This window comes from Mercenaria mercenaria, chromosome 13, assembly GCF_021730395.1.
Source record: "Mercenaria mercenaria strain notata chromosome 13, MADL_Memer_1, whole genome shotgun sequence".
NCBI classification, from domain to species: Eukaryota; Metazoa; Mollusca; class Bivalvia; order Venerida; family Veneridae; genus Mercenaria; species Mercenaria mercenaria.
Genome location: NC_069373.1, coordinates 33,639,625 through 33,660,305, shown reverse-complemented (window position 1 = coordinate 33,660,305; position 20,681 = coordinate 33,639,625). Strand labels below are relative to the sequence as shown.

General features: G+C 34.1%; 1 protein-coding gene across 3 annotated transcripts in view; it reads right to left on the bottom strand.

The window, feature by feature from the left end:
• Positions 1 to 4,996: 4,996 nt before the first annotated feature.
• Positions 4,997 to 20,681, bottom strand: part of LOC123528927 (thioredoxin reductase 1, cytoplasmic-like) — a 58,399-nt gene continuing 42,714 nt past the window's right edge. For all 3 annotated transcript variants that reach the window (XM_045309003.2, XM_045309004.2, XM_045309005.2), the window contains 6 exons: positions 20,532 to 20,605; positions 14,074 to 14,230; positions 12,549 to 12,656; positions 11,545 to 11,640; positions 8,184 to 8,318; positions 4,997 to 7,553 (listed from right to left, as the gene is read on the bottom strand). In XM_045309003.2, the coding sequence (XP_045164938.2) occupies positions 7,491 to 7,553; positions 8,184 to 8,318; positions 11,545 to 11,640; positions 12,549 to 12,656; positions 14,074 to 14,230; positions 20,532 to 20,605 (633 nt within the window). In that variant the 3' untranslated portion in view covers positions 4,997 to 7,490. The remainder of the gene's footprint in view (positions 7,554 to 8,183; positions 8,319 to 11,544; positions 11,641 to 12,548; positions 12,657 to 14,073; positions 14,231 to 20,531; positions 20,606 to 20,681) is intronic.

Sequence of the window (20,681 nt, the reverse complement as noted above, 5' to 3'; positions counted from 1 at the left end):
ACTTCTTTGATTCATGTGAATGATTTAATTAAAGTTTGACTGATATGTTTGTCATATAGTAATAACTTTAGAAATATGAGTAAATACATACTTTAAATAAAAATTTCAATGATTACAGAGATATGTGATGATATATTGTATAATTTCCGTCAATATAATACAAAATTAGTTTATATATATATTTATGTTTTGTATTTCACAATGTACACATTTTTTAAATTTTGATAGACATTTTACGTATTCTTGATATTAAATATTTATAAGTGATAGATCATTTCTTAATTAATAAATTACAGTACCTTTGAATAGCATTTTTGTTATTACTTTAATACCTTTAATAAAAAGAAAATATACCCTTAATTTATAATCATACTTTCACACTTGTTTTGTGTTGTTAAATATCCCAAAGGCAATTTCACGGTGGATCGATTTTCCTTCTTTGTCTATATGGTCAGCAGTTTTCGATAATCCTTCTTTATCTATGTGGTCAGCAGTTTCCTATATATTCCATATCGTCAGCTAAGTCGTCAGCAGTTTAGTGCGACCCCCTGAATGATCATGATTATAGTGCGAGTGTTTACTACCAGACAAAATATACAAGCAGTTAATTGACGGCTGAAAAATATTTTTACGGCGATAAATAGATAGATTTATTCGTGTAAATATATACATCACATTGACACAATTATCACATACATTGAATTTATAAAGCACATAATATATTAACACAGCTTGCATATCACAGACATTATTGGTGACTTGTGCACAATTATGACATATATAAAAACACAGGATAACCTGTAAAAGCCTTGCGGCTAATATTTCCAACAGGGTCCTTGAAAATATTGTCAATATGGACAAAGATTATTTAAATAATAGTAATAGATACAGTTTATGCAGAATAAGTGCACAATTATGTTGTCAGTACATAGACATACATATATTACACGAACAATGTTATCACAATAAAAATCATATCACATAAAATCTACATTTGACTATACTTACAATTAAAAATAGATATAACTGGAATCTTCAGCCATCTTCGTATATAAAATCAAGTGCTTTTTAACTTCCTTTTTAAAAGCTTATTTACTCTTAGTATTATATATAAATTAGGGTAGTTGGTTCCAGTATAAAATACTATTATAATAAAAAGTTGGAAGTTGTAAAACCATTTACAGCTGCCACATAAAAATTGGTACTACTACCTCTACTATTATACTGCATGGTCTTGTTCATTACACCTTTTAAAATTTTCTTTAAGATATGCCGGACATTTATCATTAAATATTTTATACACATGATTAAGTCTAAGTTGCTTGCACCTGTTTTCAATATTCAAAAAACCTAGGTAACTAAAATCTGAAACACGCAGAGAAGTTCTACATTCATAATTCAATATATATCTCACAATCTTATTTTGAGCAATTTGTAGTTTACACTTCAATTGTTTTGTGAGTCCACAATACCATGACGAACTAGCATAATCAAAATGGCACTGTAAGAGTGTATTACATAGAGTTTTTCTTAATGATTCATTTAAATAACTCTTTTGCCTATATAAAAACTTTAATCTTGAATTGACTTTATCAACAGTATTATTAACAATAGAAGTGGCAGATAGGTGTTTATCCGACATAGCTCCCAAGTATTTAACAGTCCTGTGCCTTAATTGTATGTCCATTACAATGAACTGAAAAATCTTGAATTTTAATGAGCTTACGTCTAGAGCCCAATAGAATACACTCTGTTTTTTCCTAAATATAATGATAGTTTGTTATCTATCAGCCATTTACTACAACTAGCAATTTCATTACCTAAAACAGAACTGATCACATCTGGGTTCTTATGAGAGAATAGAATAGCGCATCATCAGCATATAAAATTAACTTGCAACTTTTACTAATGCTAATACCCATATCATTCACATAGCACAAAAATAACAACGGACCCAGTATACTACCCTGAGGCACACCACAAACTATATTATCAAAATCTGACATAGTATTATTCACATGACTAGCTTGGGTCCTTCTGGTTAAATATGAGCGAAACCACTCCGACGACTCGATACCCATCGCCTTCAATTTAAGACATAATATCTGGTAGTCGACCATATCAAAAGCCTTTTGAAGATCTAACATAATCATCCCTGTATATAGTCCTTTTGATAATTGATTTCTTATGTGATCAGTCAAATGTATCAGGCATGAGTCAGTAGAGTAGTTTCCTCTAAAACCGCTTTGTAATTCATATAATAAACCATTTTTGACTAGAAAGCTAGATTCTAACTGGTTATAAACCGCTCTTTCAAGAATTTTAGATACCATTGACAAAATGCTTACAGGTCTATAATTGGACACATCAGACCAATCATTTTTCTTAAATAAAGGTTTAACCTTAGCACTTTTCAAATCTTCAGGAACAGTATTGCTAACGATTGAACTATTCACTAAAAAAGTAACATGAATTTTTAAGTAAGAAGCTGCATCCTTCAAAAATCTAGTAGGAATATTATCTAAACCTGTGCTTTTAGAGCAGTTAAACTTACATAATTCCCTATACACAAACTCTTCATTTACTGTATGAAGTTTAAATCTAACACCCTTAGGATTTCTCTGTTAATAAATTTTTTTGAACAGTTCTGAATCAACAGTAAATAAATTTAATGGGTTTAATGTTTAATGGGATTTTTTGCTAGACTGATTTGAACAAGAGGGCCAAGATGGCCCTAGGCCGCTCACCTGAGAAACACACCATAACACAACATATTAAACAGAGTAAACATGTTTGACCTAGTGATTTCATGGAAAAAATATTCTGACCAATTGTCATTAAAACTGGAGCAAAAATCTTAAGTATAAGTAAGTATTTTCTTTGATTTGACCTAGTGACTTAGTTTTTGACCCCAGATGACCAATATTCGAACTTGACCTAGATTTCATCAAGGCTATCATTCTGACCAAATTTCATGAAATCAATTGAAAAATACAGCCTCTATCGCATACACAAGGTTTTTTTTTTATTTGACCTAGTGACCTACTTTTTGACCAAGATGACCCATTTTCAAATTCAGCCTAGATTTCATTAAGGCTATCATTTTGAATTAATTTCAGGAAGATCAATTGAAAATTGCAGCCTCTATCGCATATACAAGCTTTTCCTTTGATTTGACCTAGTGACCTAGTTTTTGACCCAAGATGACCCATATTCGAACTTGACCTAGATTTTATCAAGGCAATCATTCTGACCAAAATTCATGAAGATTAATTGAAAAATACAGCCTCTATCACATACACAAGGTTTTTCTTTGATTTGACCTAGTGACCTAGTTTTTGACCCCAGATGACCCATTTTCAAACTCGGCCTAGATTTCATCAAGGTTATCATTCTGACCAAAATTCATGAAGATTAATTGAAAAATACAGCCTCTATAACATACACAAGGTTTTTTTTTTATTTGACCTAGTGACCTACTTTTTGACCCCAGATGACCCATATTTGAACTTGGCCTAGATTTCATCAAGGTAATCATTGTGACCAAAATTCATGAAGATTAATGAAAAATACAGCCTCTATCGCATACACAAGGTTTTTCTTTGATTTGACCTAGTGACCTAGTTTTTGACCCCAGATGACCCATTTTCAAACTTGGCCTAGATTTCATCAAGGTATTCATTCTGACCAAAATTCATGAAGATTAATTGAAAAATACAGCCTCTATCGCATACACAAGGTTTTTCTTTTATTTGACCTAGTGGCCTAGTTTTTGACCCCAGATGACCCATTTTCGAACCTGGCCTAGATTTCATCAAGGTAATCATTCTGACCAAAATTCATGAAGATTAATTGAAAAATACAGCCTCTATCGCATACACAAGGTTTTTCTTTGATTTGACCTAATGACCTAGTTTTTGACCCCAGATGACCCATTTTCGAACTCGGCCTAGATTTCATCAAGATTATCATTCTGACCAAATTTCATGAAGATCAGTTGAAAAATACAGCCTCTATCGCATACACAAGCTAAATGTTGACAGACGACAGACAGACGACAGACAGACGCCGGACATCGAGCGATCACAAAAACTCACCTGAGCATTGCTCAGGTGAGCTAAAAATAGGGACCCCACGCAATATTTCATAATGGGAGTCTATGGGAAAATCATAACTTTCATAACATTTTCGCGAACAGAAATTTTTCTACAATGTAGATTTTGATGAAACTTCTCACAGTTGTAAATAAATACAGGGCCTATAATTTGATGAAATAAAATGTATAGGTCAGTGAGCTCATTTTTGAGATATTTGACCATGATTAAAGTTAACCGGACATTTCACGCTAATTTTAAGACGTTATTTTGAATTATTTAATGTGTTATATGTTTTAATATCATATTTTGAATTTACAAATATAGCAACAGTGCCATTGTAATAAATTTACTCACAGGTTGCAATTTATTCATAAAATGATTTTCATTTCCGTATGCCGAATCCAGTCTTTATTCTGCGTTTTCCGGAAAAATGGTGTTTATCAAACGTGCAGAACTACCTCAACAGAGTGACCCCAAAATCAATAGGAGTCATCTACTCCATAAGCCCTGCCAACCTACGAAGTTTGAATGTTCTAGGCCAAATGGTTCTCAAGTTACTAACCGAAAGTGAATTTCCATGTTTTGTCCACTGTGACCTTGACCTTTAACAGAGTGACCCGCAAAATCAATAGGGGTCAACTACTCTGCATATCCAATCATCCTATGAAGTTTCAACATTCTTGGTATAGATTGGAAATGGTTTTCCATGTTCAGGCCCCTGTGACCTTTGATAGAGTGACCCCAAAAACAATAGGGGTGGTCTACTCCAAAGTTTTTAACTGACCTACATGTTATATTCACTTAAATTAGTATCTGCAAGCATGCTGAAATTTTTTGGAGACTGAGTTTCTGTTTCAGGTCCAGCTTTTTGCAAACAAGGACATATAAAGAACAAAGAGTAACTTTCTTTCCTGTACCTTTATTTGAAACAATAACCATAACTATTTCTACAGTATCATCGCAATCAGTATATCTGATTTAAGTAGCACTTTTTTCATACTTAAGACCCTGATGCACAGAACATTTCAAACAACTGTATTTATATAATCAACAGTAAATGTGCAAATTCTTAAGACAAATTATATTACAGCAAAAAACAATCAACCACAAATTATTCTCCGATTTTATCAGTAAAAACTCAAAACTACACTAACGTGAATAAAAAAGGCAACATCCATATATGGCAAATATTTCATTCATGCAAACACTTAATATTTTTATGTTCATCTATGATAATTTATTAAATCTGATATAATATAGTGATTTCTTCTGCTTTAATGAAGCGTGACCATTGGAATCCTGAGCACGTTGAGCTTGTGGTGTTCTTATTGATATACAAAATTCAATGAACTTTTATACCTCCTGGAATCAACAAAAACCAGTGTTCAGACCCTATCAGTCACCTCTTATGACTACTTATGGGTAAGACACTGGTTCCAAGTCTTTTTAAATCTTAAAGCAATGTAACACAACAAGACCACACACCATCCACTTATTATGAAAGGATGAAAGTTACCAAACGAATACTGGGCAGGCTGCTATCATGGGTTCCATGTGTGGCAAAACTACACCTACATTTTTAATTATCTCCAAAGTCATCTATTATAACATTTGCAAACTTGTTCATTTCAAATGCCAAATATTTGCAAAATGACAGCTTGACAAGAAGTAGTTATAGAAAAACCACCTCTATCATATACTTATTATGCATGTGGTAGATGAATACATTAGGTAAGTTCGACATCCTGAAAATAAAGATGCTGAGTTTTTAATTCACGCAAGTGTATATGCAAGAAACTGTGAACTGTTTCTATCCTTCATATTTTGTTCTAATTCTGTAATTGTAGTTTTTAATAACAACCACATAAGCCCACCTTACCTAAACTGTAACACAAAACACATGTAACAGGTACATGTACTTTGTCTTTCAATACATCAATTAAATTACGTAATTTCCATATTATACAGCACAATTTGTATGAATAACAAAGAAAATTAAGCAAGTGTAAATAGTTCTTGCAAAGCTGAAATATAAAGCATATGCGCCAAACAATTTATCACTTCAAAAACGATGGGACAATAATTCAGTACAATAAAACAACATGTTAAAGACGAATTTGTACTGTCATGATCAGCAATTTAAGGAATTCTGTTCCATTATTTGGTTTCAGAATAGGTCACTACTTTATATGCAGTGCATGAAGACTAATTCATAAAATGCATATAATTGCAGGTCATTCAATTTGAATATTATGAACAAAATACTTGAAAATAATAAATTGACAAAAAATCATTTCTGATGACACTAAAAAATATTAATATCAATCAATCAATTCAGGTTAGCATAAACTGATTTACAGCTGGAATAAACGGATTTATAATATTAGTTTAAAGTTTCTTCAATCCATGATGCAGTATACTGTAAAATTATTTATTTTTGCCCCCAAGGCTTATACATTTGTAGTTCACTTTTTTAAAAAAAAAGGAATAAATTTGCATGGTATTCATGATGTGTGGCCAACTTGTTAAACATATAGAACTATCTATAAAGAAAAGTTCGATTTTACGATTTTATTCCACATTCAAAACATTTTTGATTACAAATTATGAAATAGCAAATAATACAGGAAGTTTGAAAGACATGGATCTCTACCTCTTCTGTGCCATGTTCATACAAAGTGTGAATCAGTCTAGGTTACATCAAGATCAGTCCAACTCAGCGAGTTTTTAGACCAGTCTGTCATACAAGCAGAACACAGTCTGCAAAAACTAGATTGATTCACAAAAAAGCATTTAGCCCTGCTGCTGAATTCACTAAAACTAAGACCCAACCTGTCAAAACCAATAACCCTTCAAAACATCACATAAACCAGGAACATTCCAGTCCAACTTCAATACAACTTACAATATTTAAAGTAATAAGATATCAATTAAGTTCTGGTCTTTGAATCAAATTTTGTACCATCAAATTTTACAATATCTGAAGTGTCAAACACTTTGACTAGAACACTTCCAAATGACGATAAGATACACTGGAATGGTACCCACACAATCATTTTCATCAAAATCCTCAGATGACGAATAAACCAAGTATCTACTGTTTTCAAAAACACATGCTTCTCTATTTGTTAAAAAAAACACATTATATTTTCATCACAAACAATTGACTAGTAGATTGTTTCTCTGTTTTATGTAGAATGTACTAATTTAGTTGCTCATTTAATGACTGGTTCCATCTTATATGTTGAGTTCAAAGAAGACTGGTTTAATAATCTGTAGGCTGTTCAAAGCAGACTGGTTGTTCATCTAATGACTGGCTAGGCATGATGTAGAAAGTTTACAGTCGACTGGTTGTCAGTTTTAAGTGAATGGTTTCAGCAGCAGGGATTAACCTCAGCAACCAGACTGGCTTACATCACCACCGCTTCTCTTGGTAACATCTAGAACAGTGAATACCTGAAATGCACAGCAAAACTTGCTTATCTTCAATATAAAGCACTCCTGGTTGTAAAGTTATTCATTCCATACCTTCATTTTTGCAGATAAAGTAGAAATCCACCATTGAAAAAAAGCAGTAAAAACTCATGTAGGATATGTATTTGTTCATCTTTTCAAAAGTTGTATCCTTTTGAAAAAGTTTTTTGTTTTGTTTTATTGTTCCTGTCAAAAGTGAGGTAAATAATAAAACATACTGAATAATAAGTATCTATTCCTATTATGCAAAAAGCAGATCTACATTTGCATCCAACAGTAAGCATATATTTCCATTTTCAAACATGTTGTTCCTATTCAGACAGTACAACAGTTCTGAATGAGCATAAACTACGGCTATATCCCATTGCAAGGAACAATTTACGGTCACCAAAACTCAAATTATCTCCTTTACAGAAAGAAGTTAGCCAAATTTGATAATTCCTATTTTTCATGAAAGAGTTTCAGTTGAGCTTTTATCTCATATAATGAAACTTAGTACCAATATATTGCTTGGAATGCGGCTGACAGCCATTTTGACAACTGCAAGCAGGCTAGACAAAAACTCAATATTTATATATAACTGGCAAAGTGGCTGGCAACATTGTATCATACCTCAGAGCATGTGGGATGTATACCAATGGTATCATCAAAATCTGCTTTAGTTGCATTCAGCTTCATTGCTACAGCATATCCCTGGGTTATCTCCCCTGCATTAGGACCTAGTACATGTAATCCTACCACACGCATCTGAAATTAAAGGTAACAGTGCTTATGAACTTGTCTAATGTATAGTTTGATTTTGATTGGCACAAGACATTGAGGACATGTTCTCTTATTGGCTAGACATCTTCCCTGATTGTTTTGGTTCAAGAGTTCTGAACTTCTTCAGAGATTTGACATATGTCCAGCGTACAGTGTATTTAAGTTTTGTTTTGTAGTCTTTAACATTTTTCAATTTCACTGCAGCTGATTAACATAGAAAAAAGTGTTCCTGGCATTCTTATCAGTATCAACCTGTTTTTTGCAAGCAACTGATAACTTCCCCACATAAAAATCTTCAGCCAGTCATATCAGAGAACATACACAGCACCTGGGAGTTTAACCTGTTTGACACTCGTACAGAAGTCTCATGATCAACAATTAGGTAAAATTTGCCGTCTTATCGGTAAAATTATCCCCCTTGAAATCACCTGGCAGTGCGATATCGATTTTTATCTGGTTGATATTTTCCAATAGAAACAAAGAAGGAAAAAAAGTTTGGACAAATATTGTTTTAATTAGAATGAACACACACTATTTATTATCCTATTGAAGTGTTCGTCATTCTTTTCTCTTTACAAAGATATAAAAATTATTTATCTAAAATGAAGAATTAATGCTTCCCTTGGCGATTAAAAAACATCACTATCAGTCTCTGTTTACGGCATATAGTTACTGAATAAAATAAGCAAAAACCCGTGATACGTATCTTATTCTTTTCCCTGTAGCCACTTTATTCATATATTGAGAATATTTATTATCCTATTGAAGTATTCTACAGACAATAAACTTTTTATATATGTTTTTATTTTGAAATTATTTTTATGTCTTCTTGCTTCCCTAGACGTTTAAAAATTGGTGATTTTTGTATTATTTCTTTATTTGCCGTGTCCGTGGTATTTCCGGACGCGTGCGGAAACGCACGAACACGCCCGAAGTTTAGCTGCCGATGATACAGAAAATATTATTGTTACAACATAGTATTAAGTGATAATAATAGTGCGGGAATTACAAGCTTACCGCAAAATAAATGTTACAGAGAAAGATGCTGACGTATCATGTTCATAAATAAAAAAAAAATAAGACATGATGCACGTTGCAACTATATATATTTCTTTCTAAACCACTGTCTCGTATTTTAAAGATTCGTTTAATTATACTTATATATACCCCTTAGTTTAAGTTTTAACCATAAATATGTTATAAAGAATTTATATAATGCAACATTTGAGTAAATTGTTTTCGGAGCCCCTGAAACAGCCATATTAAAGCGCTTTTCGATAGTTGTTTTTTACCAATTAACAGCTTTTTGCAGGTTTATTGCTTATCAACACCTTTTTATTAGGGGATTAGGGACGATCAGGTCTTTTTATTACACAGATAATAATCTTCTCGGTGACTGCGTAAAAGCATTTTGAAAATTGTAACATGTTTAATGAACGAGACTTAAATACACAATAAATATATTGTTTCATTTTCAACAACAATGTTGTTAGATACATAAGATAATGGGACAGTGATTGAGTATTTACTTGTATTTGATTAACAGTATTTTTTCCTGAATACAGGTTAATTGTTCGATATTAAAGTATAGATATATAGAACACGTGTTAAAAGTTCGCGTAAGAGTGAAAATATTATAGTATAGAAGTTTTGTGACAACATTGTGAAAAATTGTCGTTTATTAATTTATTAGTTTATTCAAAGAAGTATAAAATACATTTTTAATTTTTTTAAAGCTCTTTGGTTTATTGTCTCTCCTGAAAATTATTATGTACTTTCTCTGCTCCATATTATATAATGCTTTCATTTGCTGTAGGCATTGTATTTATGCAATAAATCGAAATTGAATTGAACTGAATGTACGCACAGCTAATCTCAAGAAGGTATAGCACGCGCTAAAAGATATGAAAAATCTGTAATCCCCTGTTCATATAGTAAAAATATTCGTGATAGTTATTATGAATAACCTTTACACTACATTAGTGTCACTTTATCCTAAATCTTTTCTAAAAGACTTTTTCCTATGGCGTGCTTGTTTTATTCTTAGGTTTTCCACTTTTTATTTTAAAAATCTGACATTTATTAAATCAGTCAGTCAGTCCCTTTTGAGAAACCTTGAGAAGTCATAATTCGCACATACTTTATTACACAATGACTGGCTCGGGGGCAAATAGGTCACACTTCCAATTAACAGCCTCTGGTGTCATAAAAAGATACCTTTTACATTGTCAAGTATGTTTGCTAGTTTGTTTTTCTGTTCATTTTTCATCAGTGTGTGACAATATGTTTTTCAAATGTTCATTACATAGCAAAATTAATTTTAACAAGTTAAATATGATTAATAATAATAATAAAAAACGCATTTCACATCTATTTATAATAACTGAAAATGAAATTGTCCAGTTTGTAAGCACTTTTAAAAAATATATTTTTTTCCTGCTTTCTATTTTTTAAGATAATAGTAGTTTCATGTACATGTATGTTATGCTCGCCTAATATACATGATTTTGTGTATTTATATTTGTTTTTATGTCTCAGTTTCTTTAATGTAAAATATAAAGAAGATAATGTAGTGTTGATCATATTTTCATATACTATGCCAAAGAAGTATAAAACACTTTTTTATAGCTCTTTGACTATGCAAAATGAAAGAATAAATAACGTAGTGTCTTCTTTTTTTCCGTTCCGTATTTTACATTATTGAAAAACAGAATTAAACCAAGTTGATGACTATATTTGCTGTTGTTGTTTTACTTAAAATTCGTGAAAAATAAATCACCCTTCCCACTACGTGTTTACAGGAGATCTCTAATCTATAATCCTTGTTTTTTTATGATCGGCACCTCCCGTGATACGATAAGCGGAGATAGCCGAACCATAACGATCTAAAAAAATATCCGATAGTGATCGATATTTAGCTAGACGGTCGAAGGGAGACAACAAGGTATAGCGTTGATCTCAATAAACAAGGAAAGATAATAGAATCGATTTTTGCCCAATTCTTCAGTATGTGTGCTCTTAAGGCAAACATTCTCTTGATTACATAATGACTTTGACAGAGGAAATGTTTAGCTCTGTTCTGATATTTTTATCATTTGACAAGGCTACACTTGTACTTATTATTAGATTCAGCATTACGTCAAGTACTTCTCTATGCACTAATCAATATTTTCACTAAGTTTAAAATAAGCTACTACAAAGAAATACTCACATCATCTGGTTTAAGGCACACCAGCTTCGCATAGCAAGCATTGTCTTCTCTATGAGGCACAGTCCACTCCAGTGGTCGGAAGTGTGTATGATATACCTGTAAATATAAAATTATAAGCTATCATTATATTGAAAAATAAAAGGACTGTCAACTGCAAAACAAGCACAACTCCCTATAAAGTCAACAATTTATTTTATCAAAACAGTTCAACACATGTTTACTCTACATGTATTATAAAAACAAGCAAGTAAGTTCTTTAGTTGATCATCTGAAGTCAAAAGTAACTGCCTACCTACCAATCAACCTACCCTAACTGAAACAGGCAGAACATATATATATGCTTATATAATACCTTAAGAGGACACTTACTATGCTGCTGATGAAGTATGCAGAACATCCTTAATCCGCAGCCTGCTCAATTTCTACAATGGACTGGTCCATCATTCAATTTGGGCAATACCATTTATTATTCCAAGGGGTGTAAACTGAAAATTTACGGACTGAATAGTGAACAGTGCAGACCATAAAGGCAGAATCACTTGCTGCCAGCAGAACACCCTTGAATTCTTATGAGAAGCTGTTTAAAGGATCTCCATCAGCCCCTAAATGCAGCCAAGGGAAACTTTTTAAATCAATTTAAGAACAGGTCACTTCTAACCATGTTTGGTGATTATTCATCTGGCCAGTTAATGGACATGTAGAGAAGTTCTTAAAAGTTTTTTTTTCTATTTAGCCCTAAGTACAGTCAAGGGGAATGATGTTAACAACTCTGAGGAAAGTTTGAGATTTCCATCAAGCGGTTCACCAGAAGTTATCTGAGCTAAAAGGCTTATGCCAGACAAAACGCAATCACTATAGCTCACCTGTGAGCTTTCAGCTTAGGTGAAATAAAATAATTCATTAGCTTCTACTTCTGCCAACACAAATTTCTAATTTTTTGACACATTATACGTAAATGGTGTCAGTATCTCAGTGAAAGTTCCAGAGACAACTGTGATATTCACCTCAATATTTTCCTCTCCAAACTCCTTGATGGCGTCTTCCTCAGCATACCCAATTGCTCCATACTCTAGTGGTGTAAATACTGTAGTCGCAACTTTCTTGTAATCAGTCTGCAACACAAAGGGTAAGTAATAGCCGATAATTTATTTGTATTTAATAGCAGAGCCCAGGTGTCCTTCAGGAAAGCAGTTAAGGCATAGGCCAGCAATTGGATAGAATCAGCAACCTCCAATAAGCCAGTTGGATCCTCATATCTCATAACATATGAATAATAGAAACAATGCTGAGCATTCACATGCTTTCTGACATACCTTAGAAAGGTTTTCAAAAACAATGTTTGGCAAATCTGTTCTTAAATACATTGACATTATTTTGATGAGTCTGAAGAGACTTTTTTAAAACTGGCCTGAGAATACAGTAAATAAGACACTTATGCCTTCAGTTACATATTTCACCAGCTGGGGCTGAAATACTGCTAAACAGGGTATACTTTCTATTCTAACATGACTTGATTCATCTGTCGGTTAAAAATGGAATCAAGCACTGTATATTTTAAGATATTAAACAAAAAGTTTGTGACAAATACCAGTCTGTGACTACTTTGTTGTCAGCTTTCCACACAAGGTGAAGTTCAAAACAATGTGACGAAGGTATATCAGAATATTTTTGATAATAATGTTTCTATTAGCAGAATGAAGACCTTGTGGATAAAAGTCTGATATACCCTTCCTCATTGTTCTGACGTACCCTGGCTAACACCCTCTTGCTTATATTACAAGACATCTACAGGTAGACTGAATCATGGTTCCAACGCCTTCAATACTTATTAAGGTAGTTCTACATGTTCGAATCATTTTTTTTTCCCTACAATGTAGAATTTGATTAAACCCTGATTTTTCACAACTTCAGAATATAAAATTCAGCAAATAAAAAAAGTAAGAATCGTGTGCTTGATTTTTTGATAGACTGATTTGAAAAATTTGGACCTCGGGCAATTTTTCATATGGGAGTTTATGGGAAAATCACGACTTTCATAACATTTCTGTGATTAGAAATTTTTCTACTCTGTAGATTTAAATGAAACTTATCACAGTTGCAAATAAACATACCGGGTATGGTCTATAATGTGCTGAACTAAAGTATAGGTCTGTGTGCTTATTTTTGAGGTATTTGACCATGTTTAAAGCTAATTTCAAGACATTATTTTGAACTATCTAACGCGTCAGATGTTTTAATATAAAATCTTAACATTTGCAAGATAGTAACAGCGCCACTGTAATAAATTTATCAACGGGTTGCCATTAATTCATAAAATGATTTTAATTTCCGTATGTGAATCCAGGCTTTACTCTACATTTTCCCAATAAATGATGTTACACCATCATTTTCAGATTATCAAACATGCAGAACTACCTTTATCATATTTTACGCATACAGAATAAATAAATAGTCAATTAATTAACAGCATATTTCCAACATTCCAATCTCTTCAAGAGGAACTATGTTTGAACAATGAAAATACCTAACCTTTGTATCACTATTTGAGAACAATCTGTTGGCAAGCAGTTTTCCTGCTTGTATAGCTACAGGAGTTAGTTCTGGTTTCCCCTCCAGTATATCACCAATAGCATATATGTTAGATATGTTTGTTTGTTCACTGTCATCCACTGGAATGAATCCATTTCTGTGAAAAGAGGAAAACATAAAATTTACTAGAGGTATTTGGTCTTGCACTTACCTTGTTTGTTTTGGGTTTATCATCATTTTTCAACAGTACTGTCTTATGTAACTGCAGGCAGTTAGCCAGCCATGTCTCCTGGATTCTGTACCAGTACTAACCTGTTCTCTGCAAGTAACTGCCAACTTCTCCACATGAATCCGAGGTGGAGGAATGAATGATTTCATACACAATATCCTTTATTAAATCAGCACAGCTAACATATGCCTGGGGATTGAAATCACAATGCAATCGTAGATCTAAGCTCTCCCTATTTGAACTAAGAGGAGCATTTTGTTTGCACATACTTGTAAATTTTCAGAAAATAAACATTTTTAAATAATGTATTTTGTAGAGGATCTGAAGCTTTTTAAAACTGGCTAGATATAAATAAGAACTTATTATTCATTTTCAAGGGGGAACTGAAATGTAAACAGTTGCTTTTTTTAAACATCATCACACTGCGGTAACAAGGAACAAGCACTAATACATGAAGAAACAAGAGCTGTCGGACAAATCAGCATACGCTTGAGTATTCAACAGCCTTGTTCAAACTGAATGATATACAGAAATTGATAAAAGGTGCATGATTAAAATGAAGAGGAAAAATATATACTTAGTGGTTCTGGACCGGGCTATCTTGCTATTCAGATCATGACAGTGATAAATGGTTAGGCTTCAATCCTTATTAGGTAGTACTGAGTACATGTTACATACAAAAATTTATAACCCATGATTTTTCAAACTCAGAATAAAAATCGAAATAAAAAGAAGGGCTGATCTTTGATAAAAAAAAATTTGAGATGGAATCTTCATTGTAGAGTTTATACACGTTAATAATTTTGTGAATTAAATTTTCCCACCTGTAGTTATGAAACTTATTACATGCAAATTAAAAATCGGGACACGGCTGCTAGGAAGGCAGTGCAGAGATCCAAAAGCTCTTACTATTCGTAATGAATTTAGATCAATTGCAAAAAGAAACAGAGCCACGCATTCGGGTGCTGACCTCATTGATTTTATTTCGTATAATGAATCAGTTCTTACCCATAATTTTCTACAGTTAAAAATGGACCCATCATTCTTGCACAAAAGCAATGAATTAAGTTTATTTTCTTAGATGAACAGTGTGTCCAACTTTGATTTGAAAAACTGTTGCAAAGTTTTCCTGTTTTGATAGCTTACAGGAAAGTTGGCCTACCATAATACTCAACATATAGTAAAGGTTTGTTCAGTCCAACTGGTGAATCCATTTTGCAAAAGGGGGAAAAATGAGTTATGTTTTGGCTTGCCTTACCATGGTTGTTTGTGGTGAACACATTTTTCAACAGTTTCATAATGCAATAGCGCTTTGATAGTTTAGAGTAAAAGTTGATCCTAAACATGAAACTTGAACCAGAAAATGATATTTATCCAAGTCCTTAAAATAGCAGCTAACATAGCCTTTGAAAACAATGCAATCTGAGTCTAAGTTTCTATTGTAGAGGGCAGCACTTTATTTAAAAATGAATCACATTTTAAAGTTTTGTAAGGACCATAGCTTTACTTAAGTTTTATTGAAAATTACCTAACATAAAAACTTAAAAGTAAAAATGCTTTTTCTAACTCTCTAAAAGGGGCACATACTTCTTGAAAACAAGATGGAGGATGCAATCGCTTGAGTACAGGGCTTGCTTATGATGTGAAAAAGTATTTAAAAATTTAAAAAAAAAGATATTAGTTTTGGGATAGTTTAAAAGGGAGAAAATATTTTGACTGAAACCAGTAAAAACTTAACCAAAAATCGAATATTTCTAAGTAAAAAGGGGCATAATTTGTAAAAAAGCAAATGGAGTTATGTTCCCTTGCAATTACAGTCAGTTATCACAGTGAAAAGTTTGCAAGTTTCAAATTCAAAGTTGGTTTAGAGATACAGCTTACCTAACAAAACCTTAACAAAACGGACAGACGCGACGCGACGCAAGACGCGAGCCAAACGCTCAAGTGATGACTATAATCATCATTTTTCAAAAAAGAATAAAATCACCATTATACTGAGAAACAAAGAGTAATCACCATCACAGTGGGAGACAAGGAGACAATACCATTACACTGAGAAAAAAGAAGAAATCACCATTACACTGAGAAACAGAGTAATCACTATCACACTGAGAAACAAGGAGACAATACCATCACACTGAGAAACAAGAAGACAACACCATCACACTGAGAAACAAGGAGACAATACCATCACACTGAGAAACAAGGAGACAGCACCATCACAATGAGAAACAAGGAGAAAACACCATCACACTGAGAAACAAGGAGACAACACCATCACACTGAGAAACAAGAAGACAACACCATCACACTGAGAAACAAGGAGACAATACCATCACACTGAGAAACAAGGAGACAACACCATCACACTGAGAAACAAGGAGACAATACCATCACACTGAGAAACAGAGTAATCACTATCACACTGAGAAACAAGGAGACAATACCATCACACTGAGAAACAAGAAGACAACACCATCACACTGAGAAACAAGGAGACAATACCATCACACTGAGAAACAAAGAGTAATCACCATCACACTGAGAAACAAGGAGACAAAACCATCACACTGAGAAACAGAGTAATCACTATCACACTGAGAAACAAGGAGACAATACCATCACACTGAGAAACAAGAAGACAACACCATCACACTGAGAAACAAGGAGACAACACCATCACACTGAGAAACAAGAAGACAATACCATCACACTGAGAAACAGAGTAATCACTATCACACTGAGAAACAAGGAGACAATACCATCACACTGAGAAACAAGAAGACAACACCATCACACTGAGAAACAAGGAGACAACACCATCACACTGAGAAACAAGGAGACAACACCATCACACTGAGAAACAAGAAGACAACACCATCACACTGAGAAACAAGGAGACAACACCATCACACTGAAAACAAGGAGACAACACCATCACACTGAGAAGCAAAGAGTAATCACCATCACACTGAGAAACAAGGAGACAACACCATCACACTGAGAAACAAGAAGACAACACCATTACACTGAGAAACAAGGAGACAACACCATCACACTGTAGAACAAGGAGACAACACCATCACACTGAGAAACAAAGAGTAATCACCACCACACTGAGAGAAACCAAATGGGAGACAACAACACCTATCACAACGGGCAGAAAACACATACGGAGACAACACCATCACACTGAGAAACAAGGAGACAGCACCATCACAATGAGAAACAAGGAGAAAACACCATCACACTGAGAAACAAGGAGATAACATCTTCACACTGTGAAACAAGGAGACAACACCATCACACTGAGAAACAAGGAGACAACACCATCACACTGAGAAACAAGGAGACAATACCATCACACTGAGAAACAAGAAGACAACACCATCACACTGTGCAACAAGGTGACAACACCATTACACTGAGAAACAAAGAGTAATCACCACCACACTGAGAAACAAGGAGACAACACCATCACACTGAGAAACAAGAAGACAACACCATCACACTGAGAAACAAAGAGTAATAACCACCACACTGAGAAACAAGAAGACAACACCATCACACTGAAAACAAGGAGACAACACCATCACCCTGAGAAACAAAGAGTAATCACCACCACACTGAGAAACAAGAAGACAACACCATCACACTGAAAACAAGGAGATAACACCATCACACTTAGAAACAAAGAGTAATCACCATCACACTGAGAAACAAGGAGACAACACCATCACACTGAGAAACAAGGAGACAACACCATCACACTGAAAAACAAGAAGACAACACCATCACACTGTGCAACAAGGTGACAACACCATTACACTGAGAAACAAAGAGTAATCACCACCACACTGAGAAACAAGGAGACAACACCATCACACTGAGAAACAAGGAGACAACACCATCACACTGAGAAACAAAGAGTAATCACGATCACACTGAGAAACAAGGAGACAACACCATCACACTGAGAAACAAGGAGTCAACACCATCACACTGAGAAACAAGGAGACAACACCATCACACTGAGAAACAAGAAGACAACACCATCACACTGAGAAACAAGGAGACAACACCATCACACTGAGAAACAAGGAGACAACACCATCACACTGAGAAACAAGAAGACAACACCATCACACTGTGAAACAAGGAGACAACATCATTACACTGAGAAACAGGAAAAAATCACAAATCACACTGAGAAACAAAGAGTAATCACTGAAACAGAGTAGTCACCATCACACTGAGAAACAAACAGTAATCACAATTACATTGAGAAACAAAAAGTAATCACCATTACACTGAGAAACAAAGAGTACTCACCCTTACACTGAGAAACAAGGAGACAACACTATTACACTGAGAAAAAAGAAAAAATCACCATCACACTGAGAAACAAAGAATACTCACCATTACACTGAGAAATAAGGAGACAACACCATTACACTGAGAAAAAAGAAGAAATCACCATTACACTGAGAAACAAAGAGTAATCACCATTACACAGAGAAACAAAGAGACAACACCATAACACTGAGAAACAAGAGGACCATGATGGTCCTGAATCGCTCACCTGTCCCAACATGACCCAGTTTTGAACTGAGTATGACGTCGTTTTTTTTCCTATTATTTGACATAGTGACCTAGTTTTTGAGCTCATGTGACCCAGTTTTGAATCTGACCTAGATATCATCAAGATGAACATTCAGACCAACTTTCATACAGATCCCATGAAAAATATGGCCTCTAGAGAGGTCACAAGGTTTTTTCATTATTTGACCTACTGACCTAGTTATTGATGGCACGTGACCCAGTTTCAAACTTGATCTAGATATCACCAAGGTGAACATTCTGACCAATTTTCATGAAGATCCATTCAAAAGTATGGCCTCTAAGAGAGGCCACAAGGTTTTTCTATTTTTAGATCTAATGACCTAGTTTTTGACCGCAGCTGACCCAGTTTCGAAACTGATCTAGGTATCATCAAGATGAACATTCAGACCAACTTTCATACAGATCCCATGAAAAATATGGCCTCTAGAGAGGTCACAAGGTTTTTCTATTACTTGACCTACTGACCTAGTTTTTGAAGGCACATGATCCAGTTTCGAACTTGACCTAGATATCATCAAGGTGAACATTCTGACCAATTTTCATGAAGATCTTGTGAAAAATATGGCTTCTAGAGAGGTCACAAGGTTTTTCTATATTTAGACCTACTGACCTAGTTTTAAACCACAGTTGACCCAGTTTCGAACCTGGCCTAGATATCATCAAGATAAACATTCAGACCAACCTTCATACAGATCCCATGAAAAATATGGCCTCTAGAGAGGTCACAAGGTTTTTTCATTATTTGACCTACTGACCTAGTTATTGATGGCCTGGACCCAGTTTCGAACCTGACCTAGATATTACCAAGGTGAACATTCTGACCAATTTTCATGAAGATCCATTCAAAAGTATGACCTCTAGAGAGGTCACAAGGTTTTTCTATTTTTAGACCTAATGACCTATTTTTTGACCGCAGCTGACCCAGTTTCAAACTTGACCTAGATATCATCAAGATGAACATTCAGACCAACTTTCATACAGATCCCATGAAAAATATGGCCTCTAGAGAGGTCACAAGGTTTTTCTATTATTTGACCTACTGACCTAGTTTTTGATGGCAGGTGACCCAGTTTCAAACTTGACCTAGATATCATCAAGGTGAACATTCTGACGAATTTTCATGAAGATCTTGTGAAAAATATGGCCTCTAGAGAGGTCACAAGGTTTTTCTATTTTTAGACCTACTGACCTAGTTTTTGACCGCACATGACCCAGTTTCGAACTTGACCTAGATATCATTAAGATGAACATTCTGACCGATTTTCATAAAGATCCCATGAAAAATGTGACCTCTAGAGAGGTCACAAGCAAAAGTTTACGCACGGACGGACGACGGACGCTGCGTGATCACAAAAGCTCACACTGTCACTTTGTGACATGTGAGCTAAAAAGAAGAAATCACCATTACACTGAGAAACAAAGAGTTATCACCATCGCACTGAGAAACAAGGAGACAACACCATTACACTGAGAAACAAGAAGAAATCACCATTACACTGAGAAACAAAGAGTAATCACCATTACACTGAGAAACAAGGAGACAACACCATTACACTGAGAAAAAAGAAGAAATCACCATAACACAGAGAGATAGAAAAGTACTCACTTGTTGGTCTTTACTCCTACTTTATCTAGTCCTATACTTCCTGTACATGCATCTCTACCTATTGCAAATAACACCTGAAATTCACAAAAATGCAGCTAAATCTTGCTATGTTACTGTTGCATAATTTCATATAGAGCATCCACTGTGTTT